We start from the raw sequence: 26475 nt of genomic DNA, 5'->3' as shown, positions 1-26475 counted from the left end.
ATATACTTCTGAAAATCTCAAGATCTCCCCTCAAAGCCAGCCACTCTCTTATTCATAGGGTGGCACTTCTTTCATTACACAAGCAATTGGAGTGCACAGCCAAAGCATCAGAAATAGACTGATTATTATGTTTTGATATTTAACAATCCGGTCACGAAGAGTCGGACACGACTAAACGACTAAACAACAACAACATTATACCTCTCTGCCCACTGCCTTGCAGGACATCTTTGGAAGAAGAAACGGCTAATGAGTAAACCCTACACAAATTCAGAGCAGAGTCCCTAAGGCAGTTGGGTGGTGCCTTGTACACCTCCTTCCAGCAATTCCTGCAGCCAAACTCATGCCAAACGTCTTGCAGTGAGGCCGAGAGGTGGATCTTGTCATCTGGGCAGCCCAGGACCTCCATACACACTGCCAAGGCTCAGTGGCGTAGCGTGGGTTGTCAGCACCCAGGGCAAGGCAAGTAATTTGCGCCCCCTAACCCGTGGATTTGCGCCCCCTAACCCTAGCCCCCAGATGTTGCGCCCGGTGCGGCCGGCCCCCCCTGCACCCCCCACGCTACGCCACTGCCAAGGCTTGCATCTTGGGGAGAAGCCACACTTCATTGTCTCTGGAGACAGATGGATGCCAACAATTATACCTCTCTGTAACATTTATGGTGCTGTAACTCATCTGTCCTAACATATGATAGATAAGTTTTTAAAAAAAAAAAACCTAAACAAGCAACAAACAATGCAATCCCGCTCAGGTTTAATCAGAAGCAAATTCCATTGTGTTCAGTGCAACTTACTCCCTAGAAAGCGCACTGAGGATTGTGGCCTCATCTACTCAGCCTGAGCTCTGGGATCTGGGAGGAAGCGAAAGAAATACAAGTCGTCTCTTAGGACAGACTTTTATGAAAAATACGGTGGGGAAATCTGGGTAGCGGAATATGAAGATGAGGCAATATACTTTTATTGTTTCCTCTTTAAACAGTTTTCTTTCTCATTCGGGTTGTTAATGGTGTGGCGGCTTTGAAAAATTCTGACAGAATTAATGGCTTTTGAATGATTTCCCAGTATCCATTCTTGTTTCAGATTCTTGATGGTAACTTGTTCCAAAATGTAACTGATAAAGGGTGTATTCAGAGGCAAGCTCTTTTGTGGGACTTTTGCGGAGTCCCCCCCCCCCCTCCTTCCCAGATTTTAATGATGTATTCACAGCATGTGTTAATAAGCTGGTTTATCCATTTTAATATCCCACAAAAAGTGCGGTTTTATGCATTTTCACTCATAGGTGTGGCCTCAGGATGATTATTACTACTATTATTATGCTCCTGCAGCCAAGCTGGTGCCAAACTGGTGTCTTGCTCTGCTTTCCTTTGGACCACATCGGCAATGCTAAGAGGGGGGTCTCGTTGTCTAGGACCTCCAGACACACTGCCCGGGCTTGTGCCCCAGGGAAGGTCACTTCAGTTCTGCTAACACAGCAGTTTGACTTCACCCCCAGAGGCACACTCCATTGTCTCTCGAGACAGACAGATGCCAACAGCAACCACAATTATTATTATTATGAGTCATGGAATCATGGAACGGACCCCAAGTATCATCTGGCTCAACCACCTGCAATGCAGGAATAACAACTAAAGAATCTCTGACAGGCGACAGCAGCAGCTTTTGATGCAACCCACTGAACCATGTTCAAGTACCACACGGTCTGAGTTACTAAAAAACTAGAAGCAGTGCTTCAAGAAAGCTGGGAGGAAAGAGTAGTAACTCACTGAATACTTTCCTTCAATAATAATAATAATAATAATAATAATAATAATAATAATAATAATAATTTATTTATACCCCGCCCATCTGGCTGAGTTTCCCCAGCCACTCTGGGCGGCTTCCAATAGAGTGTTAAAAACAATACAGCATTAAATATTAAAAACTTCCCTAAACAGGGCTGCCTTCAGATGTATTTTAAATATAAGATAGCTGCTTATTTCCTTCACATCTGAAGGGAGGGTGTTCCACAGGGAGGGCACCACTACCGAGAAGGCCCTCTCTCTGGTACCCTGTAACCTCACTTCTCTCAGGAAAGGAAACGACAGAAGGCCCTCAGTGCTCGACCTCAGTGTCCTGACTGAACAATAGGAGACTACAGCTCCCATCGCCAATGGCCATGGACCGTGCTGGCTGAGGCTGATGGGGGTTGGATCTCACACATTAAGGATGCTATCTCATACGTACCAATTTCCTTGGGTGTAAACTCCCTGATCTAAGTGGTGCTAGGGGATTCTGGGAATTGACAGAGGCTGTATGCGCACTATTCATATAAAGCACATGACTCCCCCCCCCCCCCAAGAATCATGGGGTCTGTAGTTCACCCCTCACAAAGCTACAATTCTTCTATTCCCAGGATTCCTTGGGGGAAGTCGTGCATAGCCACTGTCAATTCCCAGAAACAGCTAGCACACCTTAGGTCAAGGATGGGAAACCTGTGGCCATCAAGGTGCTGATGGACTAATAATAATAATAATAATAATAATAATAATAATAATAATAATGTTATTATTTATACCCCACCCACCTGGCTGGGTTTCCCCAGCCACTCTAGGCAGCTCCCAACAGAACACTAAAAACAGAATAAAACTTCAAATATTTAAAATTTCCTTAAACAGGAAGCCTTCAGATGTCTTCTAAAACTCAGATAGTTGTTTATTTCCTAGACATCTGATGGGAGGGTGTTCCACAGGGAGGGCGCCACTACCGAGAAGGCCCTCTGTCTGGTTCCCTGCAACATCACTTCTTGCAGTGTGGGAACCGCCAGAAATGCCCTTAGCACTGGACCTCAGTGTCTGGGCTGAACGATGGGAGACTACAGTTCCCATTGCCCATGGCCATGGGCCGTGCTGGCTGAGGCTGATGGGAATTGAAGTCCACAACATCCAGCGGGCCGCAGGTTGCGTATCCTTGGCTTGGAAGTAGTGTAGGCCTATATCTGCCCTGCAGACAACTATCCTCTGGAAAACACAGCTTCTCTCATCTAGCCCTTTCAGTGATGAAAGGAGACCTGGCACAAACCCTTTAAATGTCAGCCAACGCTCCAGATGAAAGACGGAGTCTAATAAAATGGAGGTATATGCTCCACAACATTGCTTCTCTCTCCCCCCCCCCCCACTTTATTTGCAATCTCCCCCATCAGGCCCTTTATACGAAAGTGCAATCTGATGCCTCTGTTTTATCAGCGAAGCTCTCTGCTGTTTGTCAGAGAGGCAAGGGAGGGCAGGGAGCCGAGGGCCATAGGACTAGCTGGCTTCGTCTGGCCTTCTGAGGTGTCCCTGTCATTAGCTGCATCTTGGTGCCATTTGTAAAGGTTTTGCGATGGGTAAAAAAAATATCTCAGAATAGCTCGGCCAGATACCAAATCAAACCAGCAGGCCAGTCTGCCAATCTCTCACGTGTTCATCACTGTGCTGAAATTGCTGTGCGATACTCTGCATTCAACCAACGAAAGTTACCCTAGCCATCTGACTAACATATGAGCAATGCTTTCGTATGTCTGAATCATCTGCTGCAACTAAGTCAGGGCAAAATTCTGCTATCTATCACAGACGTCCACCTCTCTTTCTCCCTCTCCCTTATGTACACACCGAGGTATTTCTAAACAAACTCCCTCCTTCTAACCTTTTGGGGTTGTGGTTTTTTTATTGTGTTAGTTGCTAGGGAACTGAGCAAGATTTATAGTCATCTATTGTTAATTTGGAAAGGCTGGCCTTTGCTATGGCGGTAAATAAATAAATAAATAAATAAATAAAAGCATTTGGAAGAGGACAGCATGCCGTAAAACCTCCTAGCTAGTTTCATCACATTGAGATAAAAGACCCGGAAACCCAATTTGGAAGAACGACACGGAGCAAAATGTACCCCGAACTCTTCTAGTGGAAGATTCAGAGCAGAACATTTGCAAGGCTTCTTCTTTTAGAAAAGAAAAAGTTGCAGAATTTCAAAAGCAGCTCTTTTGCGCCCCCTGGTGCCACTTCAGATAAATGTTTGTTTTTAGAATTTCAGAGTATTCTCCCAGCGTGGCAGAGTTCTACATCCTACACGGAATCACTTGACCAATGCCAAGATTCGATTTTACCTCTGTGCATGCAAAGTCTGTAAGTCAAAAGTTTGTACTTGCCAAAGAAACGGGATAATAGCTCCCACCAGAAACTGATGAAAAACAACAAGATGCCTTTAAAATAATGAACCGTTTTGAGCATGTCTTTTACGACAAGGACTAGCGATGAGCACACTGTCACTGGCTTAGAAAAGGAAAGGAGGGGAAAACCCTTGTGGATGTTAAAACACAGTCACTACTTTGACCTTCCCAACTCTTCCAAAGGAAAAAAAAAGGCAGCAAGTGGATTAGACAAGCCCTTCCCCTGCTCACCTATGAACCGTTTCATCTCCCATCCCTTACCTGGCCTCTTCCCAAATTTATCCAGCAGCAGCAGTGAGTCAGAAAGGTCTCTCTTCCTCCTTCCTCCACTAAAGTGCCATGGATTTGGGCTAGTCTTCCCTTTGCCATGATGTTCTGCCTGAAAGGTTAGGGGCTTCAGCCTCTGATATAGCCCTTGCTCAGTGGCTGGGGCCACTCCATCCTTCTCTTCAAATCTGAATATATATTTCTTACTGTTGGAGCTGATCAGGGCCGACCAGCTTTCTTCTTCTTCTCGCCGCTGGAGGGCTGTTTGAGTGTGTTAACAAATTGCAACCTCTTGGCTTCTTGCACAGAAATATGCTGAGGAAGTAACAGCTGTTTAATAAGGTGACCAGAGGCAATGCTTAGCAAGTCTCCTGTAAGCTTTAAAAGCAGCACGGAATGTATTGTTTTCTACACATACACATACTTTATTTTATGTTACACTTTACGTTTTCAAGTAAAGTCAAAGACTCTTCTCTTCTCATGAGGTGGCCAAAGTATTGGAGCCTCAGCTTCAGGATCTGTCCTTCCAGTGAGCACTCAGGGCTGATTTCCTTAAGAATGGATAGGTTTGATCTTCTTGCAGTCCATGGGACTCTCAAGAGTCTCCTCCAGCACCATAATTCAAAAGCATCAATTCTTCGGCAATCAGCCTTCTTTATGGTCCAGCTCGCACTTCCATACATCACTACAGTGGTACCTCAGGTTACATACGCTTCAGGTTACAGACTCTGCTAACCCAGAAATAATGCTTCAGGATGAGAACAGAAATCGTGCTCCAGTGGCGCAGCAGCAGCAGGAAGCCCCATTAGCTAAAGTGGTGCTTCAGGTTAAGAACAGTTTCAGGTTAAGAACGGACCTCCGGAACAAATTAAGTACTTAACCCGAGGTACCACTGTACTGGGAAAACCATAGCTTTAACAATACCTAAATTAGTCATGTCCATTAACTTCACTGGGTCAATTCTGGATAGGACTATGACTGGCTACAACCCAATAAAAAATAATCCCGAGAAACGGTTCTGCTTTATAATGTGTGGGATTGGTAAAACAAATTTTAAAAAATAATTTTTCATGTTGATTTTGGTGCATGAGAGGACCTTCAAAGCCAAGAGGGAGAGAGCAATTTCTAACTTATTCCATGTGACAAAGTCTGTGTACATAAACATGTGCACTTCTCTGTTGCCTGTTAAACCCCTTGAAGCCAGCCATCATTGTCTACTACAATGGGGAAGAGCAGCCAAAGAATTTTACTTATGATACTTTTTTTTCCAGTGCAGTAGAAGGAGGTGTCAAATGAGAAGGTCACCAGCCGCTGGAAAGAATGGATTACTCTGGGACCAAATCACAATGCGCTGATTAATTGAATTGTTCTTGTGCACGGTAGTTAAGGAGAGGAAGTGGATGATGAAAACGATCAACATATGAAAGGAGTTGAGTAATAATCACTTTTATGTAAGGGAGAAGGCGGGCAGATAACCTTACGGAAGCATTGCAGGCAAGGATTAAACATCAGTGTGTTGAGCCGCTTTGTTTCAGCCAACAATTAATATGCTTATTACACCACTCTCAAAATGTTCAAATGGGTTGCATGTCATGCAGTTAATTCATAACCAGGGCTGCATTAACTCTTTGCCTTTGTGCATCATAGAGATTGCCTCCTCCCCAGTTCTCCAAAAATAATCCAGGGAAGCCAAATGAATTCCTTGCACATCCTCTGGGCATGTGGAAATGTAATCTGGACTCCCGATTGTTAGGGAGGCTAACAGCACAATCAATGTAATACCCCTCCCCACCTTCTCACTATATAGAAGGGTCTGGTGACTTCTGTTTCAGTGTATCTGAAGAAGTGTGCATGCACACGAAAGCTCATACCAAGAACTAACTTAGTTGGTCTTTAAGGTGCTACTGGAAGGAATTTTTTTTGTTTTGACTATGGCAGACCAACACAGCTACCTATCTGTAACTGTACATTTAAAGCTCTCTTATTCAACATTAAGAGTCATGGCTCCTCCCCACAATGAACCATTAGAACTGTAGTTAAGGTGCTGACCTCACAGAACTACAATTCCCAGCACCCTTAACAAGTTACCGTTCCCAGGATTCTCCGTGGCAGTGCAAAGTGCTTCAAATGTCTGGAGTGGGTGTGATTTCTGTTGTTTGCCCTTATACACTGCCATCAATGTACATGGCTCTGCACACAATTAAAAGATGTACCCCAAAGGGCATACAATTTAAAACAACCAATAAACAGAACCATGAAATGCATGACTCCCTGTGATTCTGTGATCTGTGGATTCTGCATCTAAGGGCTTTTCCACATTTCCTCTTGTGCCACTCCTTTCCCTCTAGAAAACTCCTTCTTGACCACTGAATCAGAGCAAATGTCAACCAGGTTTTCGGTGAATGGACAGCGGTAAAGAGTGGGTTTCCCCCGGGGGAAAGTGGGGGGGGGGCAAATAGAAAACAGTGCCTGGAAAGCTGGAAACCTCTCCGACGCACGCTTTCTAGGCAGAGGACAATCAAAAGTGCGGCCAAGCCCAAAGTGAGCTGATCAGACCGTGAACAGACTTTTGGATCCTTGGATTGCATCCCTGTTTGGCAGAGTGTTTTGCTCCAGGTTGTGCCAGTATGCAGGTAGTGGTGCTTGAGTGATATTGGGGTAGCATGACTCGTGGATCATGTGTCTGGATCTCCAGATTGTGGTTCCTCCTCCCTTACGTAAGGTAATTAAAAACAGTTAAAAACACCAAATACATTTAAAACAAGACTCAAACATTAACAAAGTAGACACCATTTATCCAACGGAGAATGCCTGTGGGAAACAAATGAATGTCTTCAATAGTTTCCAGAAAGGGCTGATAGCGAGTGCCTGTCGTATCACGACAGGATTGCTATTTCACAGAACAAGGGGCAACCACACAAAAAGCCCTGCTCTGAATTACTGAGGAGCGGGCTTCCAAGATTGTTAGAACATGCTTTTCCACATGGAAGAAAAAGTGTCAATTGTTTTCTCAAGGCTCCTAGATCTAACTCAAAACACTTACATGAACAGCGCTGTGGACATTTGTTTGGAATCAAGTTCCACAGCGTTCAGTGGGGCTGACTCCTAGGCATGTATAAGATTGCACCCTTTAGCATTTAATGTACAGCATTAAACATTTAAGTGTTCTGACTGAATTACTGTGTCTTTTTTCAAGAAACCTGTGCTAATAACTGCTTTCATTTTAAGCACATTTTTTTCCTAGCCCTCATGATCCTAGAGAAAAAGAGCTAGAAATTATGTATTAAAGCCTCAGAAATGGAGAAAAAAGGCCAAAGTATTATTTTTAATTAATTTTAATGCATGATTTTAGTTAAATTCTTATAAAGGAGCTGACTGGTGTTTTTTTCTAGGCCTCTAAGTGGAATCTGTGATTAGAAATATCACTAGGCTATTAACAGAATAATAATTTTGTAATTCGAGGAATATTTTAGTCTCCTTTACATGTCAGTCAGTGCAGTTACCATTACTATTTAACAGCACTAAAGTAATATTTCTTTTATGGATAATGCCTACTTTTCTAACATAACACTGAAGAATGAAATAGAGATGATCTGAGTTTAGATCAAAATTAAATTCTAGCCAAATATCACACGGTCCCATTATTCTCAAGAAACATTTGCTGTCTGAGGCGAGCCTTCTTTTGGTTCCTGCAGAGGTCACACAGATTTTTGGACCACTGGGTATATTTGGGACTCTGAGAAAGTGCTGTGGGTGCCAGGCACAAAATGGCAGCCATGAGGTGTGCAGCTTAACACAAAATGGCGGGTCTGCAGTGTAGGTGTGTTTGGCACAACACAAAATGGCTGCCAGAATTGAGAGAGAAGCAAATGATCATCACACCACATCAGTTCCATCAACAGGGACAAAAGGCACCAGCCCCCACCAGGCTCACTCAGAGAGAGAAGCTCTTTGCACCTACCATACCCTCTGACATCATGAGTCCCCAAACCGGGATGTGGGTCTTGCTGCCCATGCTCCTTCACAAGAAAACAGGATGTCCTTTTTTCCCCCCGGGACACTTGTGGTCCATGACCTAATGCACACCCTCTTGGTGTCCCTGGGTTTGGTGAGAATATTTTAAGGTTGTTTTTAAATAGCTGCTCCCCATAGTGAGCAGGTAGAAAGGGGTATCGCGAAATTTAAAAAACCACTCGCAGGATTGTTTTCAAAGCTGAGAAGCATTTTCACATACAGGTGTTCCCTGTTGCATCTTAATGCTTATGGACATCACTGAAAACTTAGGGAAAGGTGGGCCATTGCTAACACAGAAGATGTAGAAACAGTTTGATCAGCTCAGTGTGCAGGTACAAAAAAACAACAACCAACAGATCCCTTGAAAGACCTACCCTGCCTCCAGTACGTTTCCAAGCACAATTCAAAGTGTTAGTGCTGACCTTTAAAGCCCTAAACAGCCTCAGCCCAGTATACCTGAAGGAGCTTCTCCATCCCCATCATTCAGCCTGGACACTGGGGTCCAATGCCAAGGGCCTTCTGGTGGTTCCCTCCCTGCGAGATGTGAGGTTACAGGGAACCAGGCAGAGGGACTTCTCGGTAGTGGTGCCTACCCTGTGGAATGCCCTCCGACCAGATGTCAAGGAAATAAACAACTATCTGACATTTAGAAGACATCTGAAGGCAGTCCTGTTTAGAGAAGTTTTTAATGACTGATGTTTTAATGTATTTTTAATTTTTTGTTGAAAGCTGCCCAGAGTGGCTGGGCAAACCCAGCCAGACGGGCAGGGTAGAAATAATAAGTTGTTGTTGTTGCTGTTGTTGTTGTTGTTATACAATCTAAAAATCCTACAGAGGAGACACAATGGATGAATAAGGGAAATAGAGGCAGGGAAAGTTGGTGGGACTGTTTTAGTTACACATGCTTTGGCTTATGACTGGGTTAACTGGAGCAGGGTAGAGGTGGCTAATGTAGTGCCTTTCAAATATTGCTAAACTACCATTCCCATGATTCCCAACCATTGGCTATGCTGTCTGGGGTGATGGGTGTTACATGCCTCAACATTTGCAAGGGGTGGGGGGAGGAGTGGGAACTGTTAAGGATAATGGTTTAATGTCCTGAAATGTGAATGTTTGCTTGTGTTGAATTGCTGTGTATTTATTTATTTATTAGCGTGGGGTTTTCCTTGGGCAGTAGCTCTCTCATGTGATTGGCTGACTGTGAGTCACATAAGAGCGACATTCCGTTCTGTTGTGACTGTTATTCCAGTAACTGTCATTTTTAACTGTTTTGTTTTCTGTTCTTTTCTCTGTGTGTGTCAGGAGAATGGCTGTCGAAAGGTTTCTTTCTACTGCTGAGGATGGTGCGCACCGATGTGTTCTTTCTGGGGTGAAGCAGACAGAGGAAGATCCCTAAATGTTAATAGGGAGAAATCTGAGCATGGCATTGTACACTCACTCATGCATGCATGCACGCACGCACGCATGCACACACACACGGGACCACACTGTTGATCCCTATAGTAGGACATGAGAACAGGGTGGATGTGTGCATGTATAAAGTCAAAAGTTTCACAGAAAAGATGACTTTTGAGGAGGGATTTGAAGGAAGTAAGAGAAGTCTTGGATACTTTAGTTGAAGTTCCTGTATCGCAGGGGGTTGGACTAGATGGTCCTTCCAACTCTATAATTCTATAAGTGGTATTTTTTTTGCAGGCAGTAGCAATTTATTGACTTCTGCGCCCATCACAGGAACAGCAGAGTATGGGGTTTTTCTTTTCTTGATTTTACAAGCACGCCTCTCTCCCACACATAGGTTTCTGCCCGCGAGGAGGTTATATTCTAAGTTTTGATCGCAAGAAAGACACAGAGGAAGGGGAGGGGGTGAGTGGTGAATAATGAGACCACCTTTCACGAACGCATCTCCGTTTCCCTCGAGAAGCAGCCTTATCACAACATACATCTCCTGACCATAAGGTAGGTCTAATCTTCAGCTGATTAAATGCAATTCCTCAAGGTTCCTACAAGGCATGTGCTTAATGTCTTCAGTGCATTTAAGCAATTTGCAGAATACAAAGTTCACACACTTGGCATTATCACCAATACATCACTCGCCTCCAGACGCTTTGCTATCGCCGAAGGGATATATCAGGAAAGGTTAACAGAGACACTAACTAACTTGAAAGAGAGCGAAACCGTGACAGTGTGCTGAGGAAACAGCCAAGGAGGTTATCCAGGAGTCAGGGATTGCTACGAGAACATCCAGGGACTTGTGGCTGCAGTCGCCTTGCTTTTCTTGCCCTGATTTATTATGATCATTGGGATTACCCATCCCTGAACACAGTCAGCCTGGCCAATAAACACCGTGGAGGTTCATAATGGGAGATGAGGGGACGGGAGCAGGAAATAGTTAATCCATGTGTTGCAGGAAATTGACCAGAAAGGCCATTTGGGGGTTCCAGAATCTGGGGGTTTGGGAAGGCTATTTTTACATTCATCTCATCAACTTCCTTTATAAATCCGTACGTGGAAAATCGTAATCGTTTCTGCAATCCAGCCGAAATGTGTGAAGCATTTGCCAAAACTTTTTATCTTCCTTTGACTGATTTCTTTTAAATTTCTTTTGAATTTCTTCAGTGATTATTATCATCATACTTTGCAAATGTTTCCGCTGGATACTCCTTTCCTTATAGCTTGGCTCCAGTATCTATCAGCTCTCTGCAATCTCAGTCTCAGGTTTCGTTCCCGCAAGAGAGCTTGCTTTGGAGTTTGCTATTATGGAAGTACTGGAAGTTTATAAGAAATGAGAGGAAGCAGGAAAGTAGATCTGAGCACCTGTACAGGATTACATAGAATGGTTGTGTAGTGGTAAATTTTCATATGCAAGTAGTGATCAGCGAATCCATCCATTTCGGTTTCTTTCCGTTTCTCAGCTTCTTTTTTCTATTCTTATGTTTACTTCTCCACATTGGTATGTGATTTTAAATTGAAGTTTTAAAATTGAAATGCAAACCTTCTTGCAGAGGTACTACCACCTAAACTGCACACACACACTATGGCCTTTTCAATGTGTGTGTGAGGGGTTATTGGTTTGCTTTGGTTTTATGATGTATGTTGTTCTCATTTTGTATTTTCCTATTGTAAATTGCCCTGTGATCTTTGGATGTAAGGTGGTATACAAATTTAATAAATGATGATAATGATAATAATTATATACAGTCGTACCTTGGTTGCCAAACTTCCTGGAACTTGGACGTTTTGGCTCCCAAACGCCGCAAACCCAGAAGTGATTGTTCCAGTTTGCGAACGTTCTTTTGGAACCCGAACATCCGATGGGGCTTCCGCGGCTTCTGATTGGCTGCAGGAGCTTCCTGCAACCAATCAGAAGCTGTGATTTGGGTTTCAAACGTTTTGGAAGTCAAACGGACTTCCGGAACAGATTCTGTTCGACTTCCAAGGTACGACTGTATATTGAAGAACTCGAAAGTCTATCACTTCATTCGCTTGCAAAGGGGGATCTGCCAATTTCCCTCATGCTCAAGCAGAAGGCATCACTGAAAAAAGTCCTGGAGCTGCGACCCCCTGTATTCTGCCTCCTCTACATGACTAGTGTAGAAGATAGGACTTGCAGCATGTACAGGTTTCCCCTACTGTGTGGCAAGGTTGTGACCTTTCCCCCTTTTGCAGAAGCCTAGTCTGCCTTTGCACTTGACCACCCTAGTGGTTTTGCTCTGGCACCAAGGCTTTGTCAAATAAAGATGAATGAATGAATGGAAATCTTGTGGTCTATATTATACATTCTGGTTTAAATTGATGGTGAATGGAAGACCAGGCTTCCAAACTAAGAAAGAAAATAATGGACTTTATTCAAGCAGAAAATCATTACAACATCTGAAAAATAAAAGAACTTCATAATGTGGGTTGCATGCGGTTTTTTGAAGCTCCCAAATCATTTGGAACGCGTAAGCCTGGGTCCAACAGATGGAACGATTTGTTCTGCATGCCCAAGGAAGCTCTTGCTTCTTCTTTTGTTCCCAAAGTGGTTTGTGGCATTGCATGGGGGACTTGCTATTCAAAAGGGGGAAGGATCTGCTAGAAACGCCCAAGCTTGCAGATACCCTTAGGATAGTAAAGGTAAAGGGACCCCTGACAATTAGGTCCAGTTGTAACTGACTCTGGGGTTGCGACGCTCATCTCGCTTTATTGGCCAAGGGAGCTGGCGTACAGCTTCTGGGTCATGTGGCCAGCAGGACTAAGCCACTTCTGGCGAACCAGAGCAGTGCACGGAAATGCCGTTTACCTTCCCGCCGGAGTGGTACCTATTTATCTACTTGCACTTTGACATGTTTTCGAACTGCTAGGTTGGCAGGAGCAGGGACCGAGCAACGGGAGCTCACCCCGTCGTGGGGATTCAAACCGCCAACCTTCTGATTGGCAAGTCCTAGGCTCTGTGGTTTAACCCACAGCACCACCCGCGGCCCGCTGTTAATTGGATCCCTTTGAAGGGATATGATGAACATCTACTTTGGACAATGGGAGAACACCTCAGTGACCAGGAAGAGCTAGTGCTGAGCCACCCTCCAGACACCAGCATTGCCGCAGCTTACATGGATGGTGCTGAGGCAAGCCAGTGGTGAATTTGGGGCTGTGCAGATGCACAGGCAGGGCTCATCCAATGCTCCTGCAGGTGAATCCATGCAGCCTTGACCTCACCCACCCTGTGCATACCAGTGCTGCTCTGGTACACTGCATTAATAATGGTGTCGGAACAGTAACACTGCAGCTCTGCCCAACCACACCAGCCACTACTGTCAGCGACAAAACAGAAACACAGACCCAAAAAGCTTCTAAGGATTGGCAACGTTTATCAGCTTGTGGGCTGCAGTTTCTAAAAGGCACATTAGAGGCAGGGTAAGGCAAAAGTAGGTGGAGCAACAGATGCAAATTAGCCTGCATTCCAGCTGTGCGAAAGTCAGATAAGTACCCACCAGCTTTTATCCAGGCATTATTGCAATTCACGTTCCAAAAGAGAACCTGGCGCAGCTCATGGCCTAGAAGAGTCTCAAGGGCCAAAGAAGTCTGGAAGCATTTGGCTAGGCAGCTCCAGAGATTTGTGGGGATTTCCTATTGGAACATTGATAGCTGGACAGGTGCCCAGCTATAACCACCTTTGATGCCAGCCCTGAATCTTCTCCTGAAAAGTCTTCTCGCATCACCCAGTGTTGCCTGATCTTCTTTCTCTTCCTCAGGAACAAATGCAGCCATTGCAAGATCTGACAGTATTCTTTTAAAAAAGCCATGTTATTAATCCCATGTGTGCAGTGTGTTTTGTCTCTAGGATACCACGCAAGCGATTACGGATGATGCTGGTGAACAAAGGAAGACCACACAAACTTAAAAACACAATTTTTGTTTTCTTTCTGATAGTCCAAACGAGAGAAGGAACAGAAAAGGTAGAAAGGAAGCAAAATAACGAAAGTGCTTGCAAAAGTTATTTTCATTTTAAAAAATGGCATTGGTACAAGAGAAAAATAATTATATATTTGCTTTACAGGAAGTGTCTAATCATTCAGTGGTCCTCCTTTTGCAAAACAAACCAACCCCATCAGGCACACTACAAATTAGTATCTATCAACAGTTTCCTTTCATTTTATAATTTTAAGGCTTCCTCTTTGCACTGTTGTTGATAGCCATTATGATACTACATAGTATAAAGGAATGTATAGATTTCCCCCCCTTAATAATATTTCTTTGTATAAATACTCAGTCACTTCATTACTGAAAATAAAAAGCAGATTGCAATTTTCTAAATATCAATTAAGCACCATTGTTTCTGTCCTAATGCTTATAGTGCAATTTCCCCTTTTCCCTATAGAAAGAAGATCTTTAAGGATAAGTGGTGGGCTTAAAAAAAAATCACTACTCCTTTAAACTACTCATGGTTTTCCTAGAATGTACTTTGAAATGGTATTTTTGGCATTTTCTCAAAATAGTACACAAACATTACCACCATGCATTCGTTAAAACAATAAAAAAAACCATGTATCTGAAGAGCTTAGCTTGCCTGAGATATGGATTTATTCAGTTCTTGCGAGACTTATGCTAACATGAATTATGCAGAGAATAGTTTTACTACCTGTGGAGCTAAATGAAGTGCAGCCTCCTTCATCTGAACAGCAGGAAGCAAAAACATTTAGTTGGAAGTTTAGATCAGTGGAGTGAACATACAAAACTGCCTTGTGCTTAATATTATTTACTTAGACAGACGGAAATTCTCCTAAGGGCAGCTTTATGCTACTGTTGCTACCCAAGAGCTGTTTCAGAGGAAACATGAGACTTGTCCCCCAGATCTTCCACACGAGTTGTCCACACACTGGCCTTGATCCAACTGTAATTGTGTGGAAGCAATTGTGCACAACAACTAGTGACCATCGTGGGACACCATGAAGCCAAAAAAGGGGATGCGTAAAATTAGTAAAAAAGAAGGGGGGGGGAGAGAGATGTTAATTTTGCTGATAACAAAGCACATTTTGGAAGGCACCTCCTCAACATATGATGCCTGTTTTGTTCTGCCAACTGGATACCATGCTTGAGCCTTGCTAAGAGTTTGATTCGGGGGCAACCACCGTCCTATTTCTGGAGAGAAATCCAATAATTTTCCCCATTCCTATGCAACCAACTGAACTGAATTGATGGCTTTATCTAGAGTGGAAATTATATTCTGCATGATTTAAATCTAACAAATGAAAGGCATCTTTATTTCTACGCGTAAACTTAAAATTTTGAGAATGGGAGGGCATTTCCCACACCCAATTTGAGAGAGATTACATGCTATGATACAGCTAGAAGATCCAAGACATGGGAGAAGCCTTGCACAGAAACAGCCATAGCATGCATACAGAGGCATATATGAATCCATATTATCTACCTGTAAGAGCCCATCTATACTCATTAGTGCTGGGTTCTCCTTTTGACAGGGGTGGGGATATGAATCAGTATGCTGGGTCACTTGATCTTGCATGCTACTAGTGAGGCATGAATAGAGTTTGACTGGAGTCAAGATAATTAAGAACAGTCAAGCATTCTTTTGGTTTCCAAAAGAAATTGGCTAAAACTGAATTTCTGACATGGAAGAGGAAACACAGTTCACTCTGCATAAAAACATCAAATTTTGATACCATTACAAAAAATTGAATTTCTATGTACACATTTGAAATGTGTGTTATGCTTTCAGGGAATACTGGGGTTCTTGATAATCCACATTTTTTTAGAAGTACGTTCATTTCCCAAACCTTGAAACACTCACTGAAAAGAAAACAGGATTCATTTTGGGAACCGAACCCAGGGTTAAATTATTCGGCTTCAACTACAATGTATGGGATTAACCTAACACTGATCCCATGCAGCAACCATTTCAGTTTTTTTCTGGAACACTCCCTATGCCTTAGGCCTTAGCCTGGATTGGCTGAAGGTGTAGCACTCACCCCTGTAACTGAGGGAAATGGTGATCTGCAGCCCCTGCTTCTTGGTATGAGTTTGACTAAGACAGCAGTTGACTGTGACCTTAAGCCACCTCATCAATTTGGCGGTGGAAGCCTTCTCCTTCTGCTACAATTAGGAAAAGGGACCTTCCATTGTCTGCCAGGGTGTGACACTCCATCAGGGGGAGCAGACCAGCTGGCAAACATCTCTACTCTCTTGCTCCATGGGAGCAATATTGGAGGCTTCTGCCAGGCATTGCTATATCCTCTTGCAGGAGAGTCTTTGGTCTGCTGCAACAGAGATCCTGTAGCCTGGATGGATGGGGGCAGTCAGGCACCATCTCAGCTGCATTTCCCCACCTAGCTTCCGCTCTCCCTTGTGCATGAGTGGATTGGGGTGGGCATCTTTACTGCAGAAGGGCATGGGATAGGGGGGAGGCCTGAGAAGCTGTAGCCTTTGTCTTTCCAAAGTGTCCCTCAATATGCTGGGCCAGGATGAACAGGAACTGTTTTTGCTGCAATTTGAACCCACTGGTTCTGGTCCTACCATCTGGAGGAACAGAATACAAATTTGCTCCATCATCTATGTCACAGTGCATCAAAAATTCAAAGACTGATCTACTTTCACCAGGTTCCGGTAAAGTTTTCTTTGTGGGAGAAGGTGAGGCCAAGTTGGGGGTGGACATCTCTGCCTTCTCTTTCACTCACTAACATTTCTCCATCTTCTCTACTCAGCTGATCTACCACTCCCTTACTCTTCCTATTGCCCCAAACAGAGCAAAAATATAACTCCCTATAACTATTTTTAACATCTGTCACAAGGTCAAGTTCCTTCTGAGGTTTAGCCTTCCTGACATTCTCCCTACAAGCTTTGGCTACTTGTTTGTAATCATCTTTGGTGCTGCTGCTTCTTTCCCCATCTGTAGATTTCTTTCTTGGTTCTTGTTCAAACTCCTGGAGCCTCAACGGAGCCTGCCTCTCAGTTATGATGCAGGAAGTCAACTGGGGATGAAACTCATCCAGAAGAATGCAAGGTGATCACATCTGGGGCCTGGAAGATAGGACATTTCCCAGTCTTGATGGCCTCCTCCACTTGAGGAGAGATCTGTTTCTATATCACTGTGCCTGCGACAGGATCCCAGGACAAAGGAAGGGAGTACAAAAGGTTCACAATGGGGTGGTGGTCACCTGAAAGTACACCCTAAAATTACACCAGTAGTCTCCTGTGGGTGCACAATGCAAGCTTAATAGTGACAGGCAAATGTTATGTATCTTTTCTTTGGGGAAGGAGCTCTTTTTGAAGGACTGAGAATACTAGGATTCCCTAGAACAGTTTGTTTTATTAAATGCTGCCTCAGACTAAATATTTGAACGCACCCTCAATTTTCCCTAATGTACTTACTCATTCTCCATGGCTATATAGTATGGTGCGGGATTCAGCTTTTAAAGCCTACAGGATACGAATAAATATTACCATGTTAGCACCAAACCAGTAGCTGTTAGCACTGGCCAAAAGACGTCACATGCCATTAAAAAAAATACACCTAAGAAACAATTATTGATAAAACCATTGTATCATAATGTGTGTTCACTGAGTCCCTGTGTAGCGCTGATTGCCTTGTGAGTTTAAAAAATAATAATCGCAATCATCATTGTATTCTTTTGCTCATAAGAAAAAAATGCCAAAAATACCCCAATGCAAACCGTTTAGCACCTTGCAAATATCAGTGCAGCCTGTAACAGGAAGAGAAATTACTGATTGAAAGTAAACAATTGAGTACAGTGACAGTAAAAGTATCACTTTTGTCATAATGCTACATATAATGTAGAGTACGTAAAATGCAGTGGTGTGACTGCAAGATTTTTTAAAAAATTAAAAAACACACAGGATAAGCAGCCTTAATATAAACATTTTACGTACAAAAATATTAAATCAAAAATAAATAATTCAAGACATAAATATTATACTTTACAACATTAAGAATATACAATATATATATATACACACACACATACGCACACATACACACACACAGGTACACACACACACATATTTGGATGTGCACACACACACACACACACACACACAGGAAGAAGTACAAAAAGGAAGGCAGAGGTATTGCTTCATTGTCCTTCATCTGTCTTGCTTCAGCTCCCGGCAATCAGAAACCCTGGGAATTAAAAGCATAATGGAGAGTTCTCATCTCTACTTTCAGCACTATTAATGCATTTAAAAGAAAAGCGCAACCCAGCCCTTCACAGAGGCAGCTATCTGCACAGCAAGGAATATGAACAGGGCTCACTGTTTCCCTCTATTCTTTGTTGCACAGCCGAATCAGGGCCAGATGCTTTTGATTTCCATTCGAACAGTAACATCCTCAAGAGTAAGCCCTGATTCCAAATCACCATTGTGCCATTTCGCTTGGGCTCTGTAATGCTGATTATTCTCCATGGGCTCCACACAAAATCACAGAGTTGCAGAGTTGGAAGGGACCCCGAGGGTCACCTAGTCCAACCGCCCCCAGCAATGCATAATATTCAGGTGACTGGCAGCCATTCCCACAAGCTCGGTGCAAACTTTGGGAGCTGCCAAGATGGCGGGAATGGCTGCCATCTCATGTCTGGTACTATTTCCACCTGGCTGCGTCATGAAGAAGCCCAACGGCTACTGCATGAAAGGAGTTCAGTGGTACTACTTTCTGCACAAGCCGAGGGCTAAATTAGCAATGGACACACTATAATTAAAGCTAAAGTGAGGTCCCAGCATTGGACAAGGGAGAAAATACCAGCTTTCTTTTCAGTTCCCAGGGTACTGTGCTGTGGTGTTGCTAACCTACTGCATTTCCCCTCTCCAACAATGCAGAGAAAATTGCATTCCCCATCCCTCCTATGTGGGCAATGCGGTAGCTGGTGGTTGCTATCCCGCTGTGCTAAGTTCAATTATGTCATTAAGCTAGAATCAGTTGGGATCATTATACCCAAGTGCCTAAAGCTTAGCTGCTCACTCAATGCACCATAGTTTTGAGCTGTGGGGTTATGATGCAAAGCCTGAATACGTGGAATGAAGTTTCACTTGAAGTAAATGTTTACCTGATTTGGTGCCAGGTTACTACCACTGCTATTCAAATGTAGTGCTTTATAGTAAAATGCACAAATCTGAACTTACCATTGCTACAACACTTGTACGTCGAGGCCAGTTCCAGATGATGGAGTACACTTTCCGCAGTAGCCGCCACATTTCCCTATTACTTTGGTACCATCCTGTAAGTAAAATCACAAAGCAGATCTCAGGAGAAAGCAACCAAAATCTGTATCAAGTAAGACTAGAGCTGTGACCGTAAACACGTTAGCTGGGAAGCAAGTCCTCTTAGAGACAATGGAACTTACTTTGGAGTAAGCCTGCGTTAAAAAATAGAAATACAATTAAAAACTGAAATGTGTGTGAGAAAGGCTGAGCGAGCGAAGGTTGGAACGTGAACATTGTGTTTGCAAGAGAATTATGACGCAAGGCTGTATGACACAACACGTATGCAGGAGCTATTGCTTATAACTGCTGAGGACAAAGGAAGGAGGGAAAGTTGCTTTGCCTTGTGGTTAAACCAATAGAAGCTAGTAGAAGGAAGCACTGCCATATATGGTCCTAACTCCCCCTTTGATTTTAAGTGTATAAATGCTTGGGCTATTTTCATACTTGGTGTGCTACCCCTCAACGACTTTTTGCTTAACGTTGAGTCACACAGGCCTTGCAATGGCTAAACAAACATCCTGCTTGATTGACAACTGGAGTCAGGCTCTAACTGGCCGCCCAGGCTGAACCCACAGGGTATTGGTTACTGGTATTTCCCCAATGCATGCACAACGTGGGAAATATCTGCTTTTAAAATATGTGTTTATTTTGCAATGAGAAGGGTGGGAAGCAATTACCTGACACTGAAGACAAAAAGGACATGCAAGAAAAACCGCCAGCCCATCCTAAACTGATCCCCGTGCCAAAGTTTTAAAATACTGTGAATATTAATGAAATTCTAATATATACAAAGTAACACAGCCTCTCCCTTCCGCAGTTCAGCGGATATCAAATTCTGGCCAGCGTAATCTATGCTAGCATACATAAAACCACAGCAAAGCCTTCCGCACCCCGTTGTGTGGTTGATAGCTTATTCTACCTTCGTATGTTTTTACACTCAGAAGCAGCAAAATATATCAAAGCTCGACCAAGCTCAATGGACGACTTTCCAAGCCTTTTTGTTGTTGTTGCGCTGTGGTGTCTGAAGCTTCTGCGCTTGATACTATTGATCTGTTGATGCTGCTACCACCTCCTAAGAGCATCTTTGCTCTCATATTCTCCTGCCACCTACGCTTCAAGAGCTGTGCCTCACAGGTGAGCCAGGTAACGTGATGTGCCCTACATCGATTGCCTCTTAGGTTCTGCTTTAATTTGGTCAGTCGGGACTCCCTCGGTCTTTGTGCTCAGCACTCATCTCGGTTGCTTCAGATTTCACGTCGAAAGGTCCCTCTCTGCGCTGTCCCTTTCCAGATGAGCCTAACGTCTTTTATTTTTAACTTGTCTTTTGCCATTTTAATTGCGGCAGCTGAGATGGCAAATGGCGCAAACGGGCCAACAGCTCTCTTGGTTCAGATGACAGCACAGTGCAGCCAGCCACTGACAGCAAGGTAGACACATACATTCTCTGGGCCATTCCATCTTCTGCGGCCTTGCATGCCTGGGACTCTGTATGGAGTCTGCTAGCGTGTGGCAAACCCATTTGATTCTTGAAAATATCAAGCCCAGTATTCACGTTAATCGGTTTGACGTGTTCGAAATGGCCCTAGGTATGAGGTACGAAGGCCAGTTTGGTATTCTGGAAAAATGAAGGTCCTTGTTTTGACAAGAGGTTGTATGAACTGCCTTGTGGTTCCCAACTTCCTGCTTATCAATAGCATTCGCTGGGTGGGTTTGGGGAAGGAGAAACCCCCTCAGCCTACCCTTGTCCAGTGGGCACTGTAAGGACTTTCCCCCCCTTTACAATTATTGCATTTTGTGTGCTGAAAAGTGCCACAGATGTGGCAAACATACTAACACATAACCGATGCTAAATAGAGGCTTTACGGTGCTATTGTTGTACCTGGATCCACAAGAATAGGAGGAGGGAGGCGAAGAACCGCAGGCACTGGAAAGTAATCTCTTTGGTACTTTATTATGCTCAGTAGCACTGTTAGAGCAGGCTCCCAACTGCATTCTTCCTGAGGACTCAGACAACTAATTAAAGAAGTGTCTACACCACTGTGCTCAGTGTTTTTAGCTTCACGGTTAAGCAGACCCACTAATTAATTGCAATAATACAGATCAAGTTGAATTTACTCCAGTCTGTGGCTCTAAACCCACCAATTACAGACCATGCTTCACAGTTCTTATGCTTCACATTAGAATTCAAGAGGTTATTTTAAACTCCCCCCCCCCACCGCCCCACATGTACAAGGCACAATTTACAAAGGTACATTACAATATGATTTGATAGGTTAACAGGTACGATGTCACAATTAGCTGCAAGTTAAAAGATTTTCCTTACTGGTGATTTTATAATTTCAGAAACCGCGTAATTCCCTTGGGAAAGCCATTTTGACGTTTGTGTCACGGACAGGCCGGTTCCAGAGAGGTTGATGCTAAAGCGGCCCTTGAAAATGGAAAAGGATATGCATCAGGTCTGAAATGACAGCTGAGTAATAAAATTTGCTGAAACGAAGGAAAAGAAAGAAAACCTAATTCTGAACGGTGCCGTTCTCCACTGCCACAACCCTGCAACCCCGCCCTGCAACAAGCCATTGTGTCATTCTTCTAACAAGATCTCCCCGGCAATGTTTTCAATTGTTCCAAGCCCTCATAGCGATTAGCACATACTGTACAAATCACAGCAGGAGTGAGATTAAGCATTTCTTCCCCTCTGCAGCTTTCTGAGGAAAGGCTGTTTTTGCTGCAGATGGCCAGCTGAGGGCATCCTTGCCCTTTCCCTAGTAATCTCTGCTGCTCACTGGAGAAAGTCAACTTTCCACTTTTGAAGAGACATCATCCCCCCCCCTTATAACCTGGATGGGGGAAATTCAATTTAAAAAATAAATAAATTGTAGCATCTGCCACACTCTTGTTTGCTCACTGGAAGGCCAATTGTCCTTGGTTTCCCTCCCCACACTTGCAACAAAAGAAATGGGTCTTTGTGCAGGACTCTCAATATCTTTAGGAAACAATGTAATCACACGTACAGCTAAATGGCTTAGGACCACTGTGCCTCAAGGACTGCTTGCTCCCACACAAACCTCCCCAGAGATCCACAAGATCTTCCTCCATCACCCTTTTCTGAGTTTCACTGGCATCTGAGCTGAGGGTAGGGGTAGGGCCAAAGGCAGGGGTTTCTCTGTGGTCAGTCTTTGGAGTTACGCCCCATAAAGGTTTGCCTAGCAACTGATTTTGATATCTTTTCAGATACCTGTGAAAACCTTTTTTTGTTTGCCCATGCTCTACAGGGAGCTGGCTTCAGACAGCAGGCCTGTTGGCAGACCAACTCTGCGTTACAAAGATGTCTGCAAACATGACATGAAGTTACATGACAACATCAACCCCGTCATGAGGGAATCCCTCGCAGACGACAGCAGTGCCTGGAGACAGACAGTTTTACTACAAAGGAATTTCAGAATTCTTTGTTTTACTACAAAGGAATTTCAGAAATAGACTGGAAAGAGAAGCTGCTGAATTACAACTTATCACCAAACTCAAAACCATGGAAAAACCTGGTCTGAACAAAGACCTTGGATTCTTATCTCATTATACATGACAAAGCCATTTTTCACCTTTTCACCCCTTGCTTTTTCCTGTAAGACCTATTGCAGTCGTTAAGAGTCGTCAACAGGCTCATCACAGCTATCTGCCAATCACCCATTCCCACCACCCTTCTGAGTAATACCCCTCCCCACCTTCTCACTATATAGAAGGGTCTGGAAACTTCTGTTTCAGTGTATCTGAAGAAGTGTGCATGCACACGAAAGCTCATACCAAGAACTGACTTAGTTGGTCTTTAAGGTGCTACTGGAAGGAATTTGTTTTGTTTTGACTATGGCAGACCAACACGGCTACCTATCTGTGACAGACAGTCAGGTTGTGTATCCATAGTGGTGACCAAAGGAGGAGTGACCACTGGAAGAAGCATACAGTAGAAAGAAAAAATGCCATGGTGCATCTGCAGCACCACAACCAAACGCCTTCATCTGTTCCGGCTGCAACAAAACATGTCACTCCCATATCGCTCTCTATATAATCACAGCAGGTGCTGCAACCGTCCAACGGTCTGACTTTTCCCTCCTTCAACCATCTCCCAAGAGAGATGGTTGCCAACAACAGCTCTCTAAAGGAACCCCTGACCATTAGGTCCAGTCGTGACCAACTCTGGGGTTGTGGCGCTAATCTCGCTTTACTGGCTGAGGGAGCCGTTGTACAGCTGGTCATGTGGTCAGCATGACTAAGCCACTTCTGGCGAACCAGAGCAGCACACAGAAATGCCGTTTACCTTCCTGCCAGAGCGGTACCTATTTATCTACTTGCACTTTGACGTGCTTTCGAACTACTAGGTTGGCAGGAGCAGGGACCGAGCAACGGGAGCTCACCCTGTCCCGGGGATTCGGACCGCAGACCTTCTGATTGGCAAGTCCTAGGCTCTGTGGTTTAAACCACAGCGCCACCCATGTCCCAGCTCTCTAGGCATGTGTTTTTACACTAGTGTCTCTTTTCTGTCTCTCTAATGTTTAATGTCTTTGTCCTTTTTAATGTTCATGTTATTTGAACAGTACATTATTGTTCTAATTGTCTGCTGTCAAAGGGTGGAACGTAACTATACAAAACCGAAGCCTGTCCTGCTGACAAAGGGAAGTGCTAGATTTGGAGGGGCAGCGGCTGGAGAGCGACTGTTCCGATCAAGAGCAATTCATATAATGCTAGAATATAACAAATGGAATCATGGTTTGGGAAATATTGTTGTGGAGATACCTGTGGGCACTTGGCTGCACTGTAGCAGTCCCCAGCAGTGGCGAAAGGTACAGGTCGTCCATCAAGCGTCTGCGCAAACTGCAAATCGGTTGCTGTGAAAAATATTCGGTAAGAACCAGAGAGACAAAGGGAACGGAACAGCAGGGAAAGGGAAAGGGAAACCGAATGCATTATCTGATCCCCATTTAATATGGCACACCTGCCTTTACACATTAATCTTGTGAATCCGCTGGGATCCTCCCTAAACAATAAGGTTGGCCATTAAATGCGACACTCGGCGTAACACGTGTGCATGTTAAAATTGAGGAACAACTCATTTATCTTTAAAGGTGGAGGCATTCTAAATATGCAGGATGCCAGTCTTTTAACAATACATAGGGAAAATATGCACATGGGCACCGATGGTATATCTTACCACCACCACCACCTTTGGGCTTATTCCTTTAGTACCGTACTTTCCGCTCTATAGGATGCACTTTTTCCCCTTCAAAAATGAAGGGGAAATGTGTGTGCGTCCTATGGAGCGAATGCAGGCTTTCTCTGAAGCCTGGAGAGTGAGAGGGGGTCGGTGCGCACTGACCCCTCTCGCTCTCCAGGCTTCAGGAAGCTATCCGCAAGCCTTTGGAGTGTGGCGGGAGTGCCCGCCAGGCTCTGAAGGCTTGCAGATAGCAGCCTGCAGCCCGAAGCCCGGGGAGCACAGCGCTGCGCACCCCGGGCTTTGGGCAGCTATCCGCAAGCCTTCAGAGCCCGGTGGGAGTTCCCGCTGGGCTCAGAAGGCTTGCAGATAGCAGCAAGCTCCAGGAGCGAAGACGAGGTTGCCCGCTCCCGGACCCATTCTGGAGGCTGGGGTCGGGGGAAGCTCAGGCTAAAAAGGAAGCCAAGACAGCAAGCGGGATCCATCCCGCTAGGCTGTCTTGGCTTCTGCCAAAGCCGTGCGCAGCCTCTCCCGGCTGGAGAGGTTGTGCGTGGCTAAAGAGGAAGCCAAGACAGTCAGCGGGATGGATTTTTTTCCTTTATTCCCCCCCCCCCAAAAAAAACTAGGTGCGCCCTATGGTCCAGTGCGCCCTATAGAGCGAAAAATACAGTATGTTTCACATCACGTTTGACACCTTAGGATTATCCTGGGAGTAGAACAGAGGTCTTGAATTCAGAAATGCTTCTCGAGTTCTTCTGGGAATGGCATGAACAGGCTTTGGATAGGGCCCTACCATGTGTAAAGAATCTAATTTCCTTTGGCCTGGCTCAAATTCCACTTCAATCAGTAGGAATTGTGTCCAGTTCCAACTGTGGTAGAAATAAAAAGCTACCACATTGCTTCAGTGGAATTTCTATGATTTCCAGAGGGACTCAAATCTGAAGGGAGCTCGGGGGGGGGGGGGCTATAGACCTATTACCCTGAGGGTCTATCATGCCACTGGAGGAAAGGCAGGGGAGTCATATATGAAACATAACTTGCAGGGCAAACATTTTTTATTTAAATTCTGCTTCTGAGCTCAGGAGGAGGAGGAGAAGGGAACAACCTGAATGTGCAACAAAGTGAACAAATTCAGACTAAAAGGAAGAGTTGTTCTTTCTTGCTTCAAGTGAACTGAAGAGAAATCCATTTTTTGGTGGTTTTAAACTACACGACCATTCAATTACAAAGTGCTGTAGTATAAAATGTTAACCCAGGTATTGTAAGGACCTTACCCTAGCTTTAAATTGAAAATTGTGCACACGTGCATACACACACAGACACAGACACACACACACACACACACACACCACAGAGCATTTTGAGGGTAAAGCCCTATTGTTACTCACTTATTATCTGCATTGTGTTTAGGTCCAGCCTAACTTTGCTGAAGGCAGAAAACCCAGCTGCTGTGTAATCTTTCCGACACTGGCAGTCTTCTCTTCTGCTTCCATTATATGGACATTCGGTCGGGTTATGTAATCTGAATGAAAAGAAAAACCCTTTTCTACTCATGACAAGAAACATAACACCAGGAAGAGAAAACAAAGCATTGCCAAATGCAGAGTGCCTTGATGCTCTTACCTGTAGCTGTATACTTCCGAGAAGTTCTCCGCTTCGCCATTTGCCAGAGTCACATATTCTTTTGGTCTGTCAGATTCCATGCCAGTACAATAAATCTGAGAGAAACAGGCCTTCAGTTTAATCAAACATCTAATGCTAGGTGTTAAATGAATGACCAGGAAATCAAAGGATGGAAAACACACAGGTAGAAGTCACAAGAGAACTGAAATGAATTATTAGTTTTTCATATATCTATATCTATATATTTCTATATAATCTATCTATAGATATATATATGTATATTGCAAAATGCAAATTGGCCTCAACATGCATGCACATAATTAAAATTCAAAGGGTTAGTAACACATGCAAACACACTCACATGGACACAAAGGGATTATGTACTCCCCCCAGTTAAAATCAAGAGGTTGAATGTACTGGATGAACCAGGGAGTTCTATTGACCATGAGGCCAAATGTGGAATGAAATATTTCCAAAAGAGGGAT

The 26475-nt window shown here is 44.0% G+C and overlaps 2 protein-coding genes across 6 annotated transcripts in view; one reads left to right on the top strand and one right to left on the bottom strand.

Moving 5' to 3' along the window:
• Positions 1 to 26475, top strand: part of LOC309337153 (uncharacterized protein C3orf49) — a 503307-nt gene that overhangs the window by 464522 nt on the left and 12310 nt on the right. The window lies entirely within an intron of this gene.
• ADAMTS9 (ADAM metallopeptidase with thrombospondin type 1 motif 9) overlaps positions 17113 to 26475 on the bottom strand; it is a 139492-nt gene continuing 130129 nt past the window's right edge. For all 5 annotated transcript variants that reach the window (XM_081852251.1, XM_081852249.1, XM_081852250.1 and 2 more), the window contains 6 exons: positions 25991 to 26085; positions 25756 to 25889; positions 23953 to 24044; positions 21491 to 21595; positions 19087 to 19181; positions 17113 to 18091 (listed from right to left, as the gene is read on the bottom strand). In XM_081852251.1, the coding sequence (XP_081708377.1) occupies positions 19092 to 19181; positions 21491 to 21595; positions 23953 to 24044; positions 25756 to 25889; positions 25991 to 26085 (516 nt within the window). In that variant the 3' untranslated portion in view covers positions 17113 to 18091; positions 19087 to 19091. The remainder of the gene's footprint in view (positions 18092 to 19086; positions 19182 to 21490; positions 21596 to 23952; positions 24045 to 25755; positions 25890 to 25990; positions 26086 to 26475) is intronic.

The sequence above is a fragment of the Podarcis erhardii genome (assembly GCF_964252035.2).
Source record: "Podarcis erhardii genome assembly, chromosome: 2".
In the NCBI taxonomy this organism is placed as follows: domain Eukaryota; kingdom Metazoa; phylum Chordata; class Lepidosauria; order Squamata; family Lacertidae; genus Podarcis; species Podarcis erhardii.
The sequence above is the reverse complement of the archived record's forward strand: the minus strand, read 5'-3'. Positions and strand labels throughout refer to the sequence as shown.